Source organism: Triturus cristatus, chromosome 7 (genome assembly GCF_964204655.1).
Source record: "Triturus cristatus chromosome 7, aTriCri1.1, whole genome shotgun sequence".
NCBI lineage: Eukaryota > Metazoa > Chordata > Amphibia > Caudata > Salamandridae > Triturus > Triturus cristatus.
In genome coordinates this window covers 516,047,855-516,069,094 of record NC_140590.1, presented here as the reverse complement: position 1 = coordinate 516,069,094, position 21,240 = coordinate 516,047,855, and the positions used below count along the sequence as shown (strand labels likewise).

General features: G+C 44.9%; 1 protein-coding gene across 1 annotated transcript in view; it reads right to left on the bottom strand.

Moving 5' to 3' along the window:
• Nucleotides 1–18,992, bottom strand: part of SEPTIN9 (septin 9) — an 844,294-nt gene extending 825,302 nt beyond the window's left edge. The window contains exon 1 of the mRNA XM_085616876.1: nucleotides 18,557–18,992. Coding sequence (XP_085473002.1) covers nucleotides 18,557–18,578 — 22 coding nt within the window. The 5' untranslated portion in view covers nucleotides 18,579–18,992. The remainder of the gene's footprint in view (nucleotides 1–18,556) is intronic.
• Between the last annotated feature and the right edge of the window lie 2,248 nt (nucleotides 18,993–21,240).

Genomic DNA, 21,240 nt, shown 5'->3' with positions numbered 1-21,240 from the left:
TCCTTATTGAACTGTGACTACAAGATCTTCACAAAAATACTGGCTGACAGATTGAACGGTCCTATGGTTGAGCTGATCCACACGGATCAGAAAGGATTTATTCGTGGAAGGTTCCTAAAGGAGTTAACTCACTCACTAATAGGTTCAATAGACCTTGCAACCACCTACGAGCTCCCTTTGGCGGTAATTGCTTTAGATGCCACTAAGGCTTTTGATCGAGTTAATTGGTCCTTCCTACAAGCAACAGCAAGGTCAGCAAACCTGGGTTCAAACTTTTGCAGAATATTGGGAGCTATATATAGACATGCAAAATCCAGATTGTTGGTTAACGATTCTTTAACAGACCCAATTTCTATCAGTAGAGGTACGCGACAGGGGTGTCCTCTATCACCGCTTTTGTTTAATCTGTATATAGAGCCTCTGGCCAGGAGAATCAGGGAAGATCTTGAGATCATACCTTTCCATTTCCAAGGCTGGAACAAGAAACTGGGCCTCTACGCGGATGACATTCTCATTTACACTACCAACTTGCATAAAACTATGGATAATATTAACACATTAACAAGGGATTTTGGGAAGGCATCGGGCTATAATGTAAATATAAGTAAGACGGAAATTATGTCTTGGAACCTAGAAGGGGGAGAAGGAGGTCATAAGGTGGTTATGAGATACTTGGGTGTTCTGATCCCGCAAGATCTTTCCAAACTAACAAAAATGAATTTTGAGAAGGCAAGGAAAGAGATTAATGGGCTTTTAAAAATCTGGGCGCACCTTCAACTTACTTTGCTTGGCCGTGTTAATTTAATAAAAATGATGGTGCTCCCAAAACTATCTTTTTTGTTTGATGCCGTCCCCCTACCATTTGATAAAGAAGCTCTTAAAAAATTGCAGGGTCAAATAAATTCTTTCATTTGGGCAAGCAAAGGCCCAAGAATAGCCTGGAAAAAGCTGAGACGGAGGGTGGATAAAGGAGGCTTAGCTTTGCCAGATCTGCAATTTTATTCATGGGCATTTCTATAAAAGAATGGAAAGATGCTTTTTAACACTCCCACAATATCGGAACTTGGAAGGATGTTTGATGTTATGGCAAGTCAGGAATCTGGAACCAGCCAGGGCTTTTTGTTTAAGTACTCTGACCCCAAATACTTTAAGAAAGTCAGGCTGAAGATCTTGAAAGGCCTGGCAGAGACCTGGTACAGGGTCAGAAAGGCCTTGAAGATACCTTATTATAGCTCCATGGCTCCCATCTGGGACTCACCAGGCTCACCGGGTTGGGCTAAAGATATTCTAGCCAGACCACTGAAAGAGGCAGGACTATCCAGATGGAACCACATTTTGCCTGAAGCACAATTAATAAGCTGGGATACTTGTAATCAGCTAACAAACCAACAGATATCTAGATTCAAGTATATCCAAATACAAAGCTGGTGTCAAGATCCTATCACTGTGATAGGAAAACAGAACGATCTGGAAGATGCACTTATAAAAGAAGTAACTATTAAAAAAGAGCTGGCTTTGATTTATTGGCTGATGGTTGAATCGGAAGATGGAGCTTTCACCCTCCCAACAGAACTATGGGGAAGATGCTTGCCGGGGTCGCCGCTGGAAAATATGTGGCAAGTATCAACGTCTATGCTTTTTAAAACTGTTAAATCTGCGCATCTAAGAATAAATCACCTTTTCTCCATCCATAGAGCCTATTGGACACCACAGAGGCTGTCTAAGTTTGGAAGAGGAGGTGATGTGGCATGCCCTAAGTGTGGGAGCCTGAAAGAGGACGATGTGCACATGTTCCTAGAATGCCCTGAGATCCAGGTATTTTGGAAGGACGTGAGTAGTGCTCTGTCCAAGATGCTAGACACCAACATTAAGGTAAGCATCCCGATGGTCATCTTCGGATGTGTGGATTCCTTGGAAAGGGTCACGGTTAATAATGCTAAGTTGCTCTTCTATGCCATGTTACTGGCCCGCAGAGAGATTTGCAGGCAATGGATAGCTGTATTCCCTCCTAAATTCTCTGATTGGGTGTTTTCCATTAAATATGTGGCTGGGCTGGATATGAGAGCTTTTAAGAATCACCATTTCTGGTCTCCCGCGTTGGAGTGGTGTGAGCAGCAAACACTTTCTGATATCCGATGATTACGCCTGCTAAGCCTCGTCCGGCTACCTTGGCATTTCTCCATTTGATGCTTCCTATTCAGCGCTCAGACGCTTGGGGGAATGCGGTGGAGTGAAAAGTGTGAAGGCGGGTTGGATTGCGAGGCTCCCAAAAACCCGGGCCATAAAGCGATAGAGCTGAGCATCCTTTCCGCCCCTTCCTGTATCCGGTTATTCCAGCACGCAAGCGCAGAAGGCCACGGCTATGTCCAGTTAGGTGTGCAAATGGAATCTGGTTATCTTTTCTAGAGGCATATGAGGATTTAAAAATTAAAAAAAAAAAAAAAAAAAAACAAACAGAAGATTAAGAAATGAAAATCTTCAATCTCTAAACATATTTAAAGAGAATCTATGATCCAGCTAGTAGACAGAATGAATTCGGTTTCACAACCCATTAACACCTAAAATCTTGATCTGCCCAGTCTGAGGAAAATAAACTGCATAGAGATAGGAGGTCAAAGAAGGCAGACTTATGAAAAAGTGGACTCAAGATGCCATTCCACAACAAAATCAAGAGACGCCTGGGGCAGCAGTCTGGCACAATTGAAACACTAGCAGACACGTCTATTCATCGAAAGCATCAATGGCTTAAAGTCTGTAGAATAATAGAGAGCTGTCATGTGATCTGCTGGATGTCCATGAAATCCTGAAAAAAACCTAAGTATTCAGACAGAATTCCAGAGAAGAAGGGTTCACCCTGCTCATTTTGAATTTGACACCCCTTAAATGTTAACGAACTCCGCCATGGCCGTTCCCAAGCCCAGCTGTGAAAAGAGGAAGGTACCACTTGTGGAACGGAAGGAGGTTGGTAATAGTCAGGATTTCCACTTTGAAATACCAGACTGATTGACTGATTCTGGAGCTTTGGAGGATTTAGTAGTTTGGAACTTCTTGCAACAAGAGTAATAGGGGTTGAGGTCTTTCTTACAAACTAAACTTGAAGATGATATTTACCCCATGATCTGGAGGATCTAGATGGTCCAAACATTTAGGCTAAGGTGTGCTTCCTATCCTTGAAAGACTATGTAATCATGGAATCTAGCTATCTCCAAACAACATGTGACTCTCTAAAGGGATCATAAGCAAGGCATACTTCTCAGAAAAGTCATCTTTACAGTCCTTCATCCACAAATGTCTCCTTGCCAGTACTGTAGCCCCTAAAGCCACTTCTGTAGAACTTAAAACAAGACATCACCAGTATATCTGCCAAGAATTTCACCTCCTGCTCCATTTGCACCAGGAGATATGAATATTCTGTGTCAAGCAAGGGACTAAAAGTATCTGCCACCTCGGCGACTGCCTTAAGAACCAATTTGTTGGCAGCACATGACTCCTTCAGGCCACTGTCTTCCCCTTCCTTTAGACTATATCCACTGGTGAACAGTCTTCCAGATTGCCTGCAGTTCAGTCAATCAAGGGCACCAAAATAAAATCCACCTTGACATTAAGAGGAAGGGCCTTTTCTGCACCCTCCAAAGGATAGGCCATCTGCAGAAATCTCGGAGTCATACACTGATCCACCTTATTCCATTGTCTGGAGTTTAGATCAGCGACTTGCTCATGGACAGGCATCGCATTCTGGCAAGTCTTCTGATATTGTGGAAAAACACCACCAGGCTCATCTGGAGCAGGTATCCAAATTATCTCTAATATGATCAAGTAATTGAGGTATTTCTTCTCTCCTCAGATATTTGCTTGCAGCGGAAGTGCTGGGAGCCTCAGAGTCTGAACCTGAAGAATACTGATCAGAAGACTCAGAGTTCCCCGTCTCAGCTTTGTTTCCTTTCTCTAAAGCCTTGTTCTGCAGTGCTTTAGAGACTGCCGCCCCAATCACTGCCTGCACCCGGGAAGCTGACATAAATGCTAGACTACCAGTCACGATAGATCTGGATCACATGGATCTGTTACCATCAGGCTGATTCCCACCAACATCTAAATAGGCAGGAGACATGTGCAATTGAGTATTTAGTGATCCGAGCACAGTATGAATTCAGAACCCCAAAAGTACAGCCTGAACCTGCACATTAACCCCTCGCAGGCTAACATCTCTCTATTACAGACTAGTTTTCCTCTGATGGAGAATGGGAAGCAAATGGAATTGTGACTTCTAATCCACCCTGCTCTTCTCGGGGTGCCACCTAATCGCTTTTCACTCACATCAGTGGTAATGACACTCCTTCCCCACGGATTAACACCCTGAAACAGTATCGCCTTGCAGATGTCTTCCCTGAGGTCATTTAAGTACTCCTGTATTTTTACCTCCACGCAATGGTATGATTATTTTTAAGCAATAATCTCATCTCATGCATCTTACATGTAAAATCTCTCGCAAATTTGACACGGAATTCAGTTATTCCTCACTTCAACCTTGAACACAGGTGGAGCTGCATCTCTTCTTGCTTCAACAACTTCCTTCTTGGGTAACAATCCCATTCACTGATTTCATGACCCAGATCTTTACCAATGGTTGGCATTGCTAATCACCACTTTGCAAATTCAGCCATGAAATCTATTTTTCCAGCAATTGTAAAACTTTCCTTATGAGAAAAAAGATGACACCTTTGTAATCTTTAAAAAGTTGACATATTATCCATTGAAAAACAACTGCAGCTGATGCTAATCCAAAAGGCTTTCACACAAACTGAAAACAGCCAAAAGGTGTAATGAATGCTGTGCTGTCTGAATACAGGGGCTGCTTGGTGGTACCCTGATGCAAAGTCCAAGGAGGAAAACCATTTAACCCCACTGGTGGTTCTGAGGAAGCCTCTTTGTAGTCCTAACAGCTTCAATAATGCTATCCGTCTCAAACTTCCTCGCCTCATTTTCTACTTCTTCCCTGACTGCGATGGAAATATTCCTAACCTCATGGGCTATAGAACTTGTCCTCACCTCGAGACAAAAAATGATGTTATAAACCTTTTGAACTCCCAGACTGGATTAGTCTGGAAGTTCACATCCAGACCCAGAGCACTGAACACATAACTTCCTTGCTTTTATCATTTTCAGAGGATGCAGACTCTGAATTCCAAATGAAATATTTCACATTAGTTATACTATGCCTCCTTATGCAAATTCTACAGCTAGAGAGTTTCTCCTTAGCTGCAAGCAAGGCAACACTTGTGAACAAAGGGGTCCTTACTACCATATTTGTAACAACTAGAATGATTCTCTTTGGATTTCATATAGTTCGATCTATGGGTTAAAGGTGTCTCATTATTTTACTTCAAGATGGCTTCTCTGCCTTTTCTTAGTAGATTGGAAGAACATGTTTATACTGTCCTCGCTAGTTGCATTTCCCAAAGCAGCTTTGGCACGTCTTTTGGATATTTCAGCCTTATTAATGAGGACTACAATATCCTCAGGCAGGAATCACCCCCACCCATAACATTTCCTGCAGCCTCGGATAATTGGGCACATCCCTCGCTGGTCATGGATGAAGTCATCAGGCATACTGCAAACTTTTCATGACATGGCAAGTTTTTTAAGGGCGGCCACGTAATCCTCATCTGAATCTAAGTTGCCTTTCTTCGGCAGTAACAAGTTAAAAGGCTCTATCGCTACACAGACAGTCAGCATTTTAAGTTTATCCAGGTCATCCAAGGCATTTGAAGCCCATCTGCTCCTGTTGTTTTCCTTGTTTTTTGACATATGACTCTAGACCCGAACATTAGGTCTTCAGGTCCTACAGTATGTAGAAACATTTTCGTTTTCCTCCTTGGGGTGAATTCCTCACTAGAGTCATCCTCTATAATATGTAAATAATTCAGAACATATTCTTTCCACTCTGGCAATTTCTATATTGGTCCCCCTGGAGCAGGAAGAAAGGCGAGGGGCGATGTGAGAACGAAGGATTGCACAGCGCAACTTGTACAGTTGGAAAGAAACTGTGAGGAAAAAGTGCTTTTTGCCAAATAGCATCACAACTGTTATCCTAGAGTAATGCTGACATCTTTGGGAGCTGAGCAGTGGAAAAATATGAGTTGGCCTACCACCATGGGCCGATGTACCTTTGTACAGTGATCTTTGCTTAGCTTCACCACAAACAGCAGGACATTCCAATTGGTTATTGGAGGGTTGTAGAACCTTTCTTTTTTGTGACCTCTATGTTGGGCCAAATGAGCTGATGGCTACAGATTGCTGCACTGGTGATCACGCGATATGGCGCGGTGCAGCATTAACCATAATGTTGCAGTCTGAAGCAGTAGGAAGAGCACCTGTGCAGCGGCAGTACAACCATCATTCCTTTTCAGTGCATTATTATAGATAGTTTCTTGGGAACACATTATGTCCATGGTGAAGTTAATAAATCAGGATGGCGGCAATCGGCATATCACAGCCTCCACTTTTTCTGTCAGATGTGGGAGTAGTGGGAGAGTCGCATTCCCCCACTTCTCACAGCACAAGCATTTGCAATGCAATAGGTCTTGCATTATTAAAGTTTGAGCTATTGGTGTTGCATTATTTAGCAATGCCAATAGCTCAAACTTTAATAATGCGAGACCTATTGCATTGCAAATGCTTGTTGGTTTGGGCATCAGACTGTCTCATTTGTCCATTCCTGTGTTTGTCATAATTTATAGTACTTGTCTTAAGATTGAGCTCGTTTCTATTACAAATAACAATTGTAGACTGCGTGTTAGTATGATTCTATGTGTGAAGCTCTTGGGGGCGGGGAGGTCACAAGTGCTGCTGCCTAACGACTCGCGTTGGCGTTGCCATGGCCCTCCACAGTATGGCCACTGACCGGCCGATTCGTACTGCTCGTCAGCTTCTTTGACTCAGTCCTGTGATAGCGGGCAAATTGTTAGAAGCAGTGACTGGAGATGAAATGACAAGTGTGGAACCAGCTAAAGCTGCAGCACTTTGATACCGCTGCCTGTTTTGCTGGGTTCAAGACTCTGATCCATGCACAACCCAACACCGCAGTGCTACGGAGGCAACAGGGCCCCACTCTGCGACCAACCCGGACCCGGCGAACACTTCTCAATGCCAAGATGGGGAGAGGACATTGACTGTAAGGAGAGAGATATCAGCCACAATGCCAGATATGGAACACATTTTGTTAACTTAAGCACTGGCTCCCTCTTACAAATAGGTGCAGCTTTTCAGATTTTGCTTTCCCATTTACAAGGATAAAGACGAGAAGAATGACCTGTAGGTCATAAGCATGGAATGAATGTGGGTGCTGATAACAATATCAACTCAAAAATTAGATGTGGATTCACACATGCAGGGAGTATTAAAGCAGCAGCTGCCAGCAAAGGTTCCTGATCACAAATAAACAAGGAAGTAGTGACCAAAATAATAGCGGAAGCTGGAACTCAACAGGGGGAGGACTGTGGAAATTCAACTCTGCTTTCCTGCGCAAGTTCCTGTGGGGGGGAAATAGCCTTACTGAAATACAAAAACATGCGTCCCCTGGCAATCAGAATACTAGAACATAATAGCCCACTCCCGGCTGGCAAAGATAATGAGGGCACAATGCTTGATAAAACACCGGAAGAGATACAGGGGAAAACCAACTCAGTCGCTGCACCCAAGCCAGCACTGGAGAAGGATAGAGAAGTGTGACAGATGCAGAATTTGACACTGATTAACAGTACACAGAAGCAGTCAGCAGCAACTCCATTTCATTTACGATTTTACACACATTGTACCAGATCCAATCCCAGCGTTAAAATTAAAACAAATGGTAGCACCATTCACTTAATGAGTATCGCAGGTCTGTTTGTAAGACACAGTGAGCTTCTATTAAAAAAAATAGGGGTGACAATGATAAACCTCTGGCCAAGTTGCAATGCTCGCTTCTGAGTTGTGCACACTGCGGCTGCTGCAGTTGTGCTTGGCCTGTGCCTCGGCGAGGGCGGTGCTGCATCGGGAGAAAGGAGGAATCACTTGCAGGTCCGGTAGAGCAGCTGTTTATTATTAGTGCTTTGCCTTTGTTTACATTAGGGGTTCCCGGGAATATCTGGCGTAGGTATTGCCTTTCTAAAAACCAAATGGGAGGAGGGGCCATCTCCCGCTCTTCACAGAGAATAAAACCCACGAAGTGTGATGTCTAAATAAGGAGTACCCTTGGAACCCCTGAAAGAGTAAAAAAACTTTCGCACAACATACAAGGTTACGAAACTACGATAAGGGAGTAATAAAAAGACAAATAGATTCACGTTTAATCCTACAATATCACTGCATGAACTAGGCGAAGGTGAACATTAAACACTACTACGTGTCAATGACACACAAGCCCAAACAATGACATGTCCCCAAGCTGGCAAAGGCAGTGGGAAATAGACTCGGTTTCACGGTGTTCATGAAAAAAGACCGGGAACTCTCTGGGTTGCGGGCAATACCAACGCGGGGAAAGACAAAATCATGAAAGGTCAGAAAAGGGCTTACCGTGAAAGCCGTGAACGCCGAACATTGGGAGGACTCCTTCCTCACTGCAGGCTTGAAGAGAAATGATACCGGAGATGCCATTTAAAGTCAAGAGAAACCACGCGGAAGCGTTGTCTGCTGCTCACCGTCGCTTCCCTCTCCACGGGCAGCGAGCTCGCCCTACGCCACTGCCCGTACTCCAGAATGTGCGCCTCAAAAAGCCTGCCCACGCCGCAACATGCCGCCAGTGCAAAAAGACTTTGTCAAGCCGCACCTTTCTTTTTACTTTGTCGAGGCTTCCCAACGTCTATTTTTTCAGTATTTTAAGATTTTGGTAAGCAGCGCACCATGCCGCCTGTGACGCGCTGCTTACTAAAAGCTTACAGTATTGACTTTGGCGATCCGCGACAAAAAAAAAGAAATGCGGGGCTCACCGAAGTCTATTTTTTTAATATTGTAAGATTTTGATGAGCAGCGCTGCACGCTGCCTGAGGGGTGAATGTGAGACCTTCATCTTAATATAAAAAGTAACAGTAGGATTAATATTTAATTTTCATTGAATGTTATTTTCATCAATATTATAAACAATGTGTAAGAATTAACAAAGACGGAGGAAGGATGGATTCCGCTACCTCTGTCCACGGCGGGCAGGATAGCGTTCAATTACATGCCGGCGCTCCCTCAATTCATTTATCTGTTCAACAATGCGCCCTTCCCACGGGCTCGGACCTTTTTCTACGATGTGACGCGCGGCTGACCTGTCCGGTGTGGAGCGGTGGGAACCCCAGATTGGGATGGGATGGGAAGTGCTTTGGCTTCCTTCTGAGGAGGGGCTTTTAGGCTCCGGACTTGGAGAGCTACTGCCATGCTTCGAAATCACATGCAATTTACTGGTTTGACCCAATCCAGTAGAGGCCAGCTAGACGTAGGAACATTAACAAGTGGCAGTGAAAGCAATCGCGAAAGCGATCGCTATTGTAAAAAAAAAAAAAAAAACGCACCTGCGAGTGGTGTGTGCGCGCCACAACGAAACATGTGGTTCCACGATAATTGAAACCACATGGCCTTTGGTGCACGTAACAAACACCAATAGGCCATGGGAGGAGCAATGCGCCCGCCTTTGGCCTATTGCATGCTGTCTTAGTAAAAAACACGCACGCAAAGGCCAATAGCGGGCCACCAAAGGAAACCAGGCTCCGTTTCTGAACCCCGTGCAAAAGGACTCTCGCTGCGCGAGCAGGGCTGCGCACTGCATCACTAGGCGCAAGACCTAAAAAGTAGTGGAAGCAACTGACCGTTACTTGCTAACAATTGACGGTGAAAAACATTCACTATAAAGAATTCAAAATGCATGTAGGCAAGACGGATGCAGTATTTATGACAGCATTTCAGAAATACAGATTAGAGGTGGTAATGCTGTCAATGTCTATTACAAGGCGGTAAAAATGCTACAGATACCATTTAGCCCACATATAAATGTTGTCATAGAAAACCATCATTTTTACTGTAGAATTTAAGGTAACCATGACAGGGCGAAAACCTATGTGACAGTACGTCATCCTATGGCATTGCCCTTGAATTAGGTACACTTACTGACTTACTGATCTGTGATCAGTTAGTAAGGGGTACTAATAACCAGAAGTGCAGGAGAAATGGCTTATTAAGAGGCTGGATCTGAGCAAGGCAGTGGCTATAGCAAAAGTGGTAGAGGATATTGCAAGTAAGGTGCAGTTATGGTTACAAAACAAAACCTAACAACACTGAAATTCTCCATGATTGCCTATGTAGCCTAGTCTTTTGCAGGAAGACATTCATGAACGGCCAATGCCTGCTGCACACGGACTGCACAGCAGAGTTAGAAGCAGAACATAGTGTAAAAGCACGTTCTGAATCCAACCGTTTGCAGTTAGCCACTGCTGAATACAGCTGTAGACCATTTTTTTCTATTTATTTTTATGGCCGTAATCTAATGCCAACAGCACTATGATGAATGACGTCGTCAGAGATATCATTTAGGATGTCATCTGTGATGTCATCGATAATGCAATTCAACATGTCATCAGGGATGCCATTCAACATGTCATCAGTGATAACATATGTAAGGTTGTCAGCAGGTAGGATGGGAGCGTGAATTATGGTTTACCTAACCAGAACTGGAGAATTTCAGTGTTTTTTAGGTTTTGTTTTGTAACCATAACTGCTTTTTAACTGGTTTTTTTCAGTGAATATCTAACGTTTTTTCAAGGTGTTTTAAGGTCTTATTACCAAAGCTAACCATAACTTTACTTTCACCTTTGTTTCTTTCAGTGAATTTCTGTGTTTTTGATCATACACCACATGCAACAGTTCCTTGTGCCTAACATCCTATTTACAGCCAATCCCAATGTGTATGGCCAAAGACCATGCACAGTGGGGATTACCTGAAAGCCTATCCTGCAGCAGGTGGCCAACCTCTGATGCACAAAGGGCATTTGCCCGTAGGCAGCTGGGGCTCGTCACAGACTGCCAGTTCCCAGAGTGCATAACCTTCAACTCTGGTAAGCGGGTATTGGGTGCAAGGGTTAGCCTGCTGCCAGGAGCTGCACCCACCTCGCTATGTGTAGCCAACATTTGCAATCCGCGTCTTTCAGATGTGCAAATTGCAGGCTGGCTGCAAGGTCTGACCTGCAGCAAGGCCATGTCCAAAATCCCAGTTTGGGGCTAGTCCCCACGTGTGGCCATTGGCAAAGTGTGAGCATAGTGAACTGAATTCTGGTTTAATTTTTTCATTTCAGGATTTGTGAATCCTGTGTGGATTTTTGACCCATGAGACCCAGGAGTGTCCGGGGGACCCAGAGAGGGTCCAGGATTTGGCACAATCCGGCACAAGATTCATTAATCCTATGATTAAATAATTGTATTTTATATTTATGTTACATTTGGGCCCCCTTCCCCACATGGGTATAGGGGTCAGGATAGGCTCACTCTGCTTCCTTTTGCCCTTTTATGAATTTATTTTTTGCTAGCAAAACGGCACTTGATGCACTGTGAAGGGTAGCGGCAAATGCCGTATAAATGTTTTCTGTGACAGCCAGACAATCTGAGCTTGGAGGATTCACAAGTCTAGTTGACAAATCTACAATAATAGTGATGGCGATAAGGGCATCGCCTAATTAACAAGCCACTTAACGCTGCCTTGTAAAGAAGGTACCCTTTCACGTTGTACTTAGCGTGAAAGGGGGGGCAATGGGTGTTTCTGTGGGCGTTCCACCACACCACCCTTGATTTTGATGCTGCCCCTATTTACAAGGGTGGCATAAATAGGAGGCAGCACAAAAATTAAGAACACGGAAAACATGGTCTTAAACAGGTGAAACAAGGCAAAATGCTTTATTTCTCGTCGTTTTTGCTGTTTCCATGTGGGCTGCGTTGTGCAGCAGACATAGAAACAGCAAAATGCAATTGATTGTTTATGTGCAGGAAGGTTTCTGGTTATGTGCAGGAAGGTTTACCTTCCTACACATAAGCAATCAAGAGAAATAAATTACATGTTAAGCATTAAGCAGCATACATAAAAGTTACAAAACGTCTTTTAAAGATTGTTTATGTAAAGGAAGGGAGCCCTTCGTCCACATAAACAATCTTCCCCTCAATGCAGACACACTTGCACTATGGTCCAAGGGTGCCTGCGTTGGTGCTAGGCTACTTAATTTAGAGCCAGCCTAGGGGGAAACGCAGGGCTGCACTATATTGTTGTAAATATGGTGCAGCCCTGCGTTTCTAAAGGGGTGGAGTGTGGCATTAAGCCAGGACGGTTAACGCCGCACTCCGTCACTTCATTGTACATATGTCCCCAAGTTTGGTGTTTTCTATATTGAGGAGCAGATAATCTGATGGGAGTTAAAATAGAAAATGCCAGTTTTGAGAACCGCCTTTTTAGGCCTGCCTTGTAAGGAGCTGCACAAATATTTTCCATAAAGAATCCAAAATGAATGTCCCTTAAAAAAATGTTTTGTGCAAATTCATTTAACACGAGAGTTATTAAGAAAACAAAAGATGCTTTTTCCATGGACCTATGACCTAACCATATAGAGGAACACAGAATGCAAAGACAGTGGAAGACATGGCAGAATCTGCAGTGAGAGAACAAGTGGTGCAGGTTGTGTGGGCAAACAGTAGCACAGATTGCATAAAGACATGCTGTAGCGGAGCCTACACAGGAAAATGAAGAAGGACAGCCTGCACAGGCAGGAAGATACCACAGGTTCCACACAGAGATAAAGTATGACAACCTACTGCTATTGTTAATTAGCATTTGTATAGCGCCTCATCTGCCACTAGTACATAGATGTAATACTGCAACCAACAAAGTCATGGTATGTTTAAGCCCATGTGGAGATGAGGTAGACCAAGGTACTGCCGCATACAGAGAGTTGAAGTAGCACAGCCTAGAAAGAGAGATGAAAGAAAACAACCCGCAGAGAGACGAAGGAACTTGTTCTAGAGACGCGATGCAATACAACATACAGGGAAAGGAAGTCGCTCCCCTAGAGAGGGATTGGAGAACTGCATCTCGCAGAGAAATGATGGAGCATGTTCTATACAGAAGTAATGTATTACAAAATATATAGAGAGAGTGTCACCTGTACGAGAGAGAGAGAGAAAGAACTGGAACCCAGAGAGAGAGGGCGTATGTTCTACAGAAAAGAGACATACCACATCATACAGAGGAAGTAGCGAGTTCCAGAGAGAAATTAAGAATTGCAACTTGCTTAGAGAAATGACGTATTTACTACAATAAATAGAGAGAGGACGTAGCACACCCTAAAGGAAGATGAGGGATTGTAACCATCATACATAAAGGAGCAGGATCTACAGAAAAGTGACTGATTACTGACGCCTTAGAGAGGAAGGAGCACATCCGAGAGAGAGAAGTGCTGCAACCAATAGAGAGATGGAGGGGTACAACTTACAGAGTTGCATTGCAGCCCATAAAAAGGATGACACACTAGAGTCTACATACATGAAGCACTGCAGCCTACATTGACACAAAGTATAGTAGCTAACAGTGCGATGGCGTAGCAGAGCCTCCAGAAAGATGAAGCATCGCGGGCTACCCTGAGATAGTAGTGCGATGAAGCATTGCAGCCTACAGCAGGAGGAAGTGGAGCACCGTACAGTGAGGTGACGTTGCACAGTCTACAAAGAGATGAAGTGAGCTACACTCAAATGAGAGATGAAGCATTGCATCATACAGAGAGATGAAGCATTGCAGCCTAGAGAGATGAAGCATTGCAGCCTAGAGAGATGAAGCATTGCAGCCTAGAGAGAGATGAAGCATTGCAGCCTAGAGAAATGAAGTATTGAAGCCTAGAGAGATGAAGTATTGCAGCCTAGAGAGAGATAAAGCTTTGCAACGTACAGAGAGATGAAGCATTGCAGCCTATAGAGATGCAGCACTGCAGCCTAGAGAGATGAAGCACTGCAGCCTACAGAGAGATGAAGCTTTGCAACGTACAGAGAGATGAAGCATTGCAGCCTACAGAGAGATGAAGCTTTGCAAAGTACAGAGAGATGAAGCATCGCACCCTATAGAGATGCAGCACTGCAGCCTACAGAGAGATGAAGCATTGCAACCTAGAGAGATGAACCACTGCAGCCTACAGAGAGATGAAGCTTTGCAACGTACAGAGAGATGAAGCATTGCAGCCTACAGAGAGATGAAGCATTGCAGCCTAGAGAGATGAAGCATTGCAGCCTACAGAGAGATGAAGCATTGCAGCCTAGAGAGATGAAGTATTGCAGCCTAGAGAGATGAAGCATTGCATCATACAGAGAGATGAAGCATTGCAGCCTAGAGAGATGAAGCATTGCAGCCTACAGAGAGATGAAGCATTGCAGCCTACAGAGAGATGAAGCATTGCAGCCTAGTGAGATGAAGCATTGCAGCCTACAGAGAGATGAAGCATTGCAGCCTAGAGAGATGAAGCATTGCAGCCTACAGAGAGATGAAGCATTGCAGCCTACAGAGAGATGAAGCATTGCAGCCTAGTGAGATGAAGCATTGCAGCCTACAGAGAGATGAAGCATTGCAGCCTAGAGAGATGAAGTATTGCAGCCTAGAGAGATGAAGCATTGCAGCCTAGAGAGATGAAGCATTGCAGCCTACAGAGAGATAAAGCTTTGCAACGTACAGAGAGATGAAGTATTACAGCCTACATTGAGATGTGTGTTACAGGGTGAGAACTGAAGCATTGCAACTTACAGAGATGAAGCATTGCAGCCTACAGAGAGACGAAGCATTGAAGCCTAGAGAGATGAAGCATTGCAGCCTAGAGAGAGATGAAGCAGTGCAGCCTACAGAGGGACGAAGCATTGCAGCCTAGAGAGATGAAGCATTGCAGCCTACAGAGAGATGAAGCATTGCAGCCTAGAGAGATGAAGCATTGCAGCCTACAGAGAGATGAAGCAGTGCAGCCTAGAGAGATGAAGCATTGCAGCCTATAGAGATGAAGCATTGCAGCCTACAGAGAGATAAAACTTTGCAACGTACAGAGAGATGAAGTATTACAGCCTACATTGAGATGTGTGTTACAGGGTGAGAACTGAAGCATTGCAACTTACAGAGATGAAGCATTGCAGCCTACAGAGGGACGAAGCATTGCAGCCTAGAGAGATGAAGCATTGCAGCCTAAAGAGATGAAGCAGTGCAGCATAGAGAGATGAAGCATTGCAGCCTAGAGAGATGAAGCAGTGCAGCATAGAGAGATGAAGCATTGCAGCCTAGAGAGAGACGAAGCATTGAAGCCTACAGAGAGATGAAGCAGTGCAGCCTAGAGAGATGAAGCATTGCAGCCTAGAGAGATAAAGCTTAGCAACATACAGAGAGATGAAGTATTACAGCCTACATGGAGATGTGTGTTACAGGGTGAGAACTGAAGCATTGCAACTCACAGAGATGAAGCATTGCAGCCTATAGAGAGATTAAGTATGACAGCCTACAGAGAGAGAGGTCGCTTTGCAACATATGGAGATTAAGCATTACAGCCTACAAAGGAATGAAGAATTGAGCCTACAGTGAGACGGAGTATCGCAGACTGCAGAGAAATGAAGCAATACTGCCTATGGAGAGATGAAGTACAGCAGGCTCAAGGTGGAGTGTTGCAGCCTACAGTGGGGTGAATTATGGCAGCCTACAGAGTGATGAAGTATTGCATGCTACAGTGAGATGAATTATGGCAGCCTCTAGAGTGGTGAAGTATTAAAGCCATATGTGAGATGAAGTATTGCCGCCTACAGAGTGATGAAGCATTACATGCTACAGTGAGATGAATTATTGTAGCCTATAGAGTGGTGAAGTAGTAAAGCCATAAGTGAGATGAAGTATTGCAGCCTACAGAGTGATGAAGTATTAAAGCCATAAGTAAGATGAAGTAGTTCAGCCTACAGAGTGATTAAGTATTGCATGCTACAGTGAGATTAATTATTGCAGCCTATAGAGTGGTGAAGTATTAAAGCCATAAGTGAGATGAAGTAGTACAGCCTACAGAGTGATTAAGTATTGCATGCCACAGTGAGATTAATTATTGCAGCCTATACAGTGGTGAAGTATTAAAGCCATAAGTAAGATGAAGTAGTACAGCCTACAGAGTGATTAAGTATTGCATGCTACAGTGAGATTAATTATTGCAGCCTATAGAGTGGTGAAGTATTAAAGCCATAAGTGAGATGAAGTATTGCAGCCTACAGAGTGATGAAGTATTAAAGCCATAAGTGAGATGAAGTATTGCAGCCTACAGAGTGATGAAGTAGTGCATGCTACAGTGAGATTAATTATTGCAGTTTACAGAGTGTGAGATGAATTACTGCAGCTTCCATAGAGGTGAAGTATTGCACCCTACAGGGAGATGAAGTATTGCTGCTTACAGTAGGATGATTTATTGCAGCCTAGAGAGAGATGAAGTATTGCTCCCGGGAGAGGGATGAATTATTGCAGCCTACAGAAAGATGAAGTATTGCAGCCAACAGAGAGATGAAGTATTGCTCCCAAGAGAGAGATGAAGTATTGCAGCCTACAGAGAGATTACGTATTGCAGCCAACAAAGAGATGAAGTATTGCTCCAAAGAGAGAGATGAAGTATTGCAGCCTACAAAGAGATGAAGTATTGCTCCCAAGAGAGAGATGAAGTATTGCAGCCTACAGAGAGATGAAGTATTGCTCCCAAGAGAGAGATGAAGTATTGCAGCCTACAGAGAGATGAAGTATTAGTCCCAAGAGAGAGATGGAGTAGTGCAGTCTACAGAGAGATGAAATATTGCAGCCAACAGAGAGATGAAGTATTGCTCACAAGAGAGAGATGAAGTATTGCAGCCTACAGAGAGATTAATTATTGCAGCCAACAGAGAGATGAAGTATTGCTCCCAAGAGTGAGATGAAGTATTGCAACCTAAATCGACTCGCCATGAAGTACTCCACCCTGCAGACTGATGAAGCAGCACAGCCTATGGAGAGATTACGTTTGCAGCCTACTTCGAGATGTGGTATTATCCTATAGAGATGAAGCAGCACAGGCCACTGAGAGGTGCCGTAGGGCTGCCTAAGGGGAAGTGTAGAAGCATTAGAGTGATGTAACAGAGCAGCCAACAAGCAAGACACCAAGTAGCACAGCCTGAGCAAGCAAACGTGGCTGATGGTCTCCGTCATACAAGCTGTCAGAGGCACTGCCTGCCTGTAATGTCTTTATTTCTCTGCAGGCCAGTAGTCGTTTTGTGGCACGGGGTGAGTCCTAAAAAATTGTGTTTCGTATAGTTTGTGAGGCCTCTCATCACCTCCCAGGCGTTCCTCCTCGTGATTGATCAGGTACTACAGTGTGAGCAATCTGACAAATTCACAATAGCATAAGTAAAGGAGGGCCTATACACCGAGGGAGACATGTATAGTGGGCAGTGAAGATCCCCAGACTTCGGCCCTGACAGCCCTTATCACTGCAGTAATAGCTGCCAGGGTCCAATGGTCACCACTGCCGACGGTGCTCTGTAATGCGTGCTGCTACAGGCGCTAATGGTGAACTCATTTTACCGACCCTGGTAGTAAAAAGGGCCGAGTTAGCTCTCCCGGCATTCAACTCTGTGAAGCACAGCTAGATCTCTGCAGCAGAGGCACGAACCCACTGAGCTGTCTTATCGGCTCTTTGTGTGCAGCTGCCTGCCTCGCAGAAAATATTCACACTTTTTGACAGATGTTAGGCTGATATCACGTTTGAATGAGTTACTTTTATTTGGACACAACAAAAACATGTAAATGGTTACCATGTGTGAATAATGTGTGTAAATGTTGCATTTATGCAGCATAAAGTCTAAGGGACGCTCACGCGTGTGCTGACCTCTCATTGTGTACATGCTGGTCGTGCAGCTGTGCTGCTGGTGCTCGGGTACCTGTCGACAGCAGGTTGTTTAACAGCTGCGTCTCTCCGGGTTTACAGAAGCCCGGTAGGTTTTATTAATTTCCCGACAGTGATATTGGCAGCGATCCGCCCATTCACTCTACTAGCGCTGGGCACCACCCAGCAACACTTCTTCCTCCAGGCACCAGCACCCCAAATGGGCTCCCACCTCTGGGCACCATGTCTCCTGGCGCGGGCTGAACTCCGTGGACCTCTTTCAAACAATGTAGTTCGACTCCCAAACACACATGCACAGAGGCACGTTTCTCCTCAGTTAGGCGCTACATAGCGCCAACTTATACATACCATATATCAATCGGTGTCTGATTTCAAATGCAACTGTCAGCCAGTTGGCGTGGGAATGAGGGCGAGGCCAGGTGTTTACCCCTTCAGTTTAGTTCGCGAAAGTTTGCTTTTGCAAAGAGGTTGACCTATCAAAAGTGTACGGATGCAGGTTGTTTTACAGGAGGGGCGTACATTATTAAAAAAAAAAAAGCGGGTGACACTTGCAAAAAGAGGGTGAGTGGACGGGTATATTACCCCCGGCCGTTCCGAAACCCTTATCTTTGCCCCTCTGCCTTCAGAAAACTCCGTGATCTTACCGGAATAGGACGATCGCTTCATGGCCGCTTCCGTGTTCCGTGCTTTCACAAGAGCCGCATGGGGTGTAGCGCGTGAGAGGTGGTCTTTCTCGCCGGTGCCCGTGCCAGGCTCCAGAGGGGGAGGGGCTCCTAGGTATCCTGGCCTGACCTTGCCCTCTGAGTGCAAGGGGGGGGGGGGGGCTCTCCCGCAGAGACTTCAGTGGACACTGGACGAGGAGGTGGGGCGGCGATCCCCTGGGCCCGGGCCGGAACACCTTTCAGGACACGAGGAGGCTTCCAATGCTGGGGGTGAGGGAGGTGCGCGCGGGAGGCGGAGCCGGGACCTTCCGCTGACAATCCCAAAACAGAACTGGGCTTGGCCTCGGCAGCAGCCCGCTCCTGCCCGGCCGTGCTCCTGCTGGCATTGACTTTGCCCTGGGGTGGGGCTCACCGATCCGGGACTTAGGAGCCAGGCACCACCTGCAAGGAAATGACTTTCTCGCCTGCGGGGCTGGGGCACAGTCAGTGCCGTACTTCTTCTTCTGACAGCAGGCTCCTGCTGGGAAGGTGTCAGGTGCTTGTCAGGCAGCGGAAACAAAGGCACGCTGGGCTGGGGAGGAATCAGTTGCATGCCAGGTGATTACATCTTAAACTCTATTGTGGGGAACAGTCCGCCACGTGTCCGATCGCTGCTTGAGAGAGTCAGTCACACCTCTTTCTCTGAGAATACCCGCAGCTACCGTCACCACTGAAGTCATCGGCCGAACATCTGGTTCTGAGCTGGCAAAGAGCTACGCAGAATCCTAAATGGAGCACGGCTTACTCTAACAGAGAACCCTGCAAAAACTCTATAAGAATAAATACAAAATAAGTCATACTTGCCCTAAGTATTAATAATACATTCTGAAATATAGATGTTTGTGCAGGGAGCTGACTTTTACTAAACTGACTTAGAACTAAAACAAGCCGACCACGGGTGAGGACAGCTCAGGGTTCAAAGGTACACAGTGCAGCTACCGCTACCGCGCAGAGAGCAGCGAAGCAGCCGCCCTTCGCTCGGACTATGGGTAAAGGATTGTTGATCGCCGCGTGGGCGAGCCAGCAGTTAATGTGGCGAGCCAGAACCGAGCGTAGGGCCTGGCTTGGCACTTAGATCCCATGCACGTGCCGCCTGGAAATATTTACCATGTGTAAATCATACAACAAACCACGTAAAATAAGATAACATCTCTTCAAAATTCAAAAAAGGGTATTTCGTTAACATGTGGAAACCTTGACAATAATACGTCATATTATAGCACTGCGGAGGGAAGTACTTATTAAAAGTGATCGTTGGACTTAGAACCATTCCTGCCCCCACCCCCACTCTGAGGACAGTGCCGACACTGAACTGAAAGGCAATGTTTTGTGAATCCTGTCTGTAGCCCATATTGTTATAGACAGGGCCACTGGAATTATGTAGCGGAAGAGCAGAAAATTACACTGCAAAGTTGACTAAAATATGCGGCAAGAAAAGACAAATTATGCAGCATAATGCAGCACATTTTTTGTTACTATTAACCCTATTTTTTCATTTTTACACATGGTAATACTGTCTGGGTAAATATTTCACTTCAATAATAGCAGTTTAACAACCAAATACAGAAAAAAACAACCGAAAGATGGCCAGCTAATCTTAGCAAAGGACCTTCAACTGCGTGTGAACCCACATCGCCATGTTTTTAGTAACTTTTGCTCTCTTTGAGCTAGAAACAATTTTTTGGTAAAATCTGCAGATTATGTAGCAGACAATGGATTATGTGGCAAATACGGTAAATCCATAATTACGCAAAAAAAAGCTGTGGCTGTGAAATTGCAATATTCCGGTGGCTCTCGTTATAGGGCTACATTAAGGTCTCTTAAATCTAACACTATACTTTTTTTGAGCTGGTATGCTGAGCTATTGTATTTCAAGGTTCTTTTATTTGTGATGGTAAAAAAACAGCGGATCGGTAAAATAAATTATTTGTCTAAGATCACATAATTTGGTTACGGAGGGAGCCATGATTAATCCAGGTTTTCTCGTTACACTTTATACAAACCAGTCACTAAATGGATATCTATTTGTCTCCCCCTTTTTACCTCAAATGTTAATGTAAGGTTCACTCCCACAGAGAAAAAAGGAACAACACAAGCAACAAACACACTTACGTTCTTTCTGAGTGTACTTTGCTACAGGCAATAGCAGTGCTCACTTTCCTCACACTCAGAAGAGCTATATGGAGCCATATAGTTTCAGCAGGTGGAACAGAATGCTCTATTACTTACCGGTAATCTTCATTACTCCGCGTCCCGTTGTCCTCGTCCCATTCATTACTAAGTGGAGATAACCATCTCCCGACAGAAAAAAACAAGAGGAATGCTGGGACCCTAATACTGCCCCTCCCACCGGGAGTACATAAGTAGTACTTACCCAGCATCCCGCCTGTACAACCAAGCCCAGACAGGAAGGCCGGCCATCCGGGAGGGAGGGGCGTATGAATGGGACGAGGACAACGGGACCCAGAGTAATGAAGATTACTGGTAAGTAATAGAGCATTACCACCAGGTCCCTTATGTCCTTGTCCCATTCATTACAAAGTGGAGAATACCAAAGCAGAAAACCGGCCTTCCCAGGCTCACCCAGGAAACCACAACAAAAGCAGCAACCCACGGGAGCACCGAGA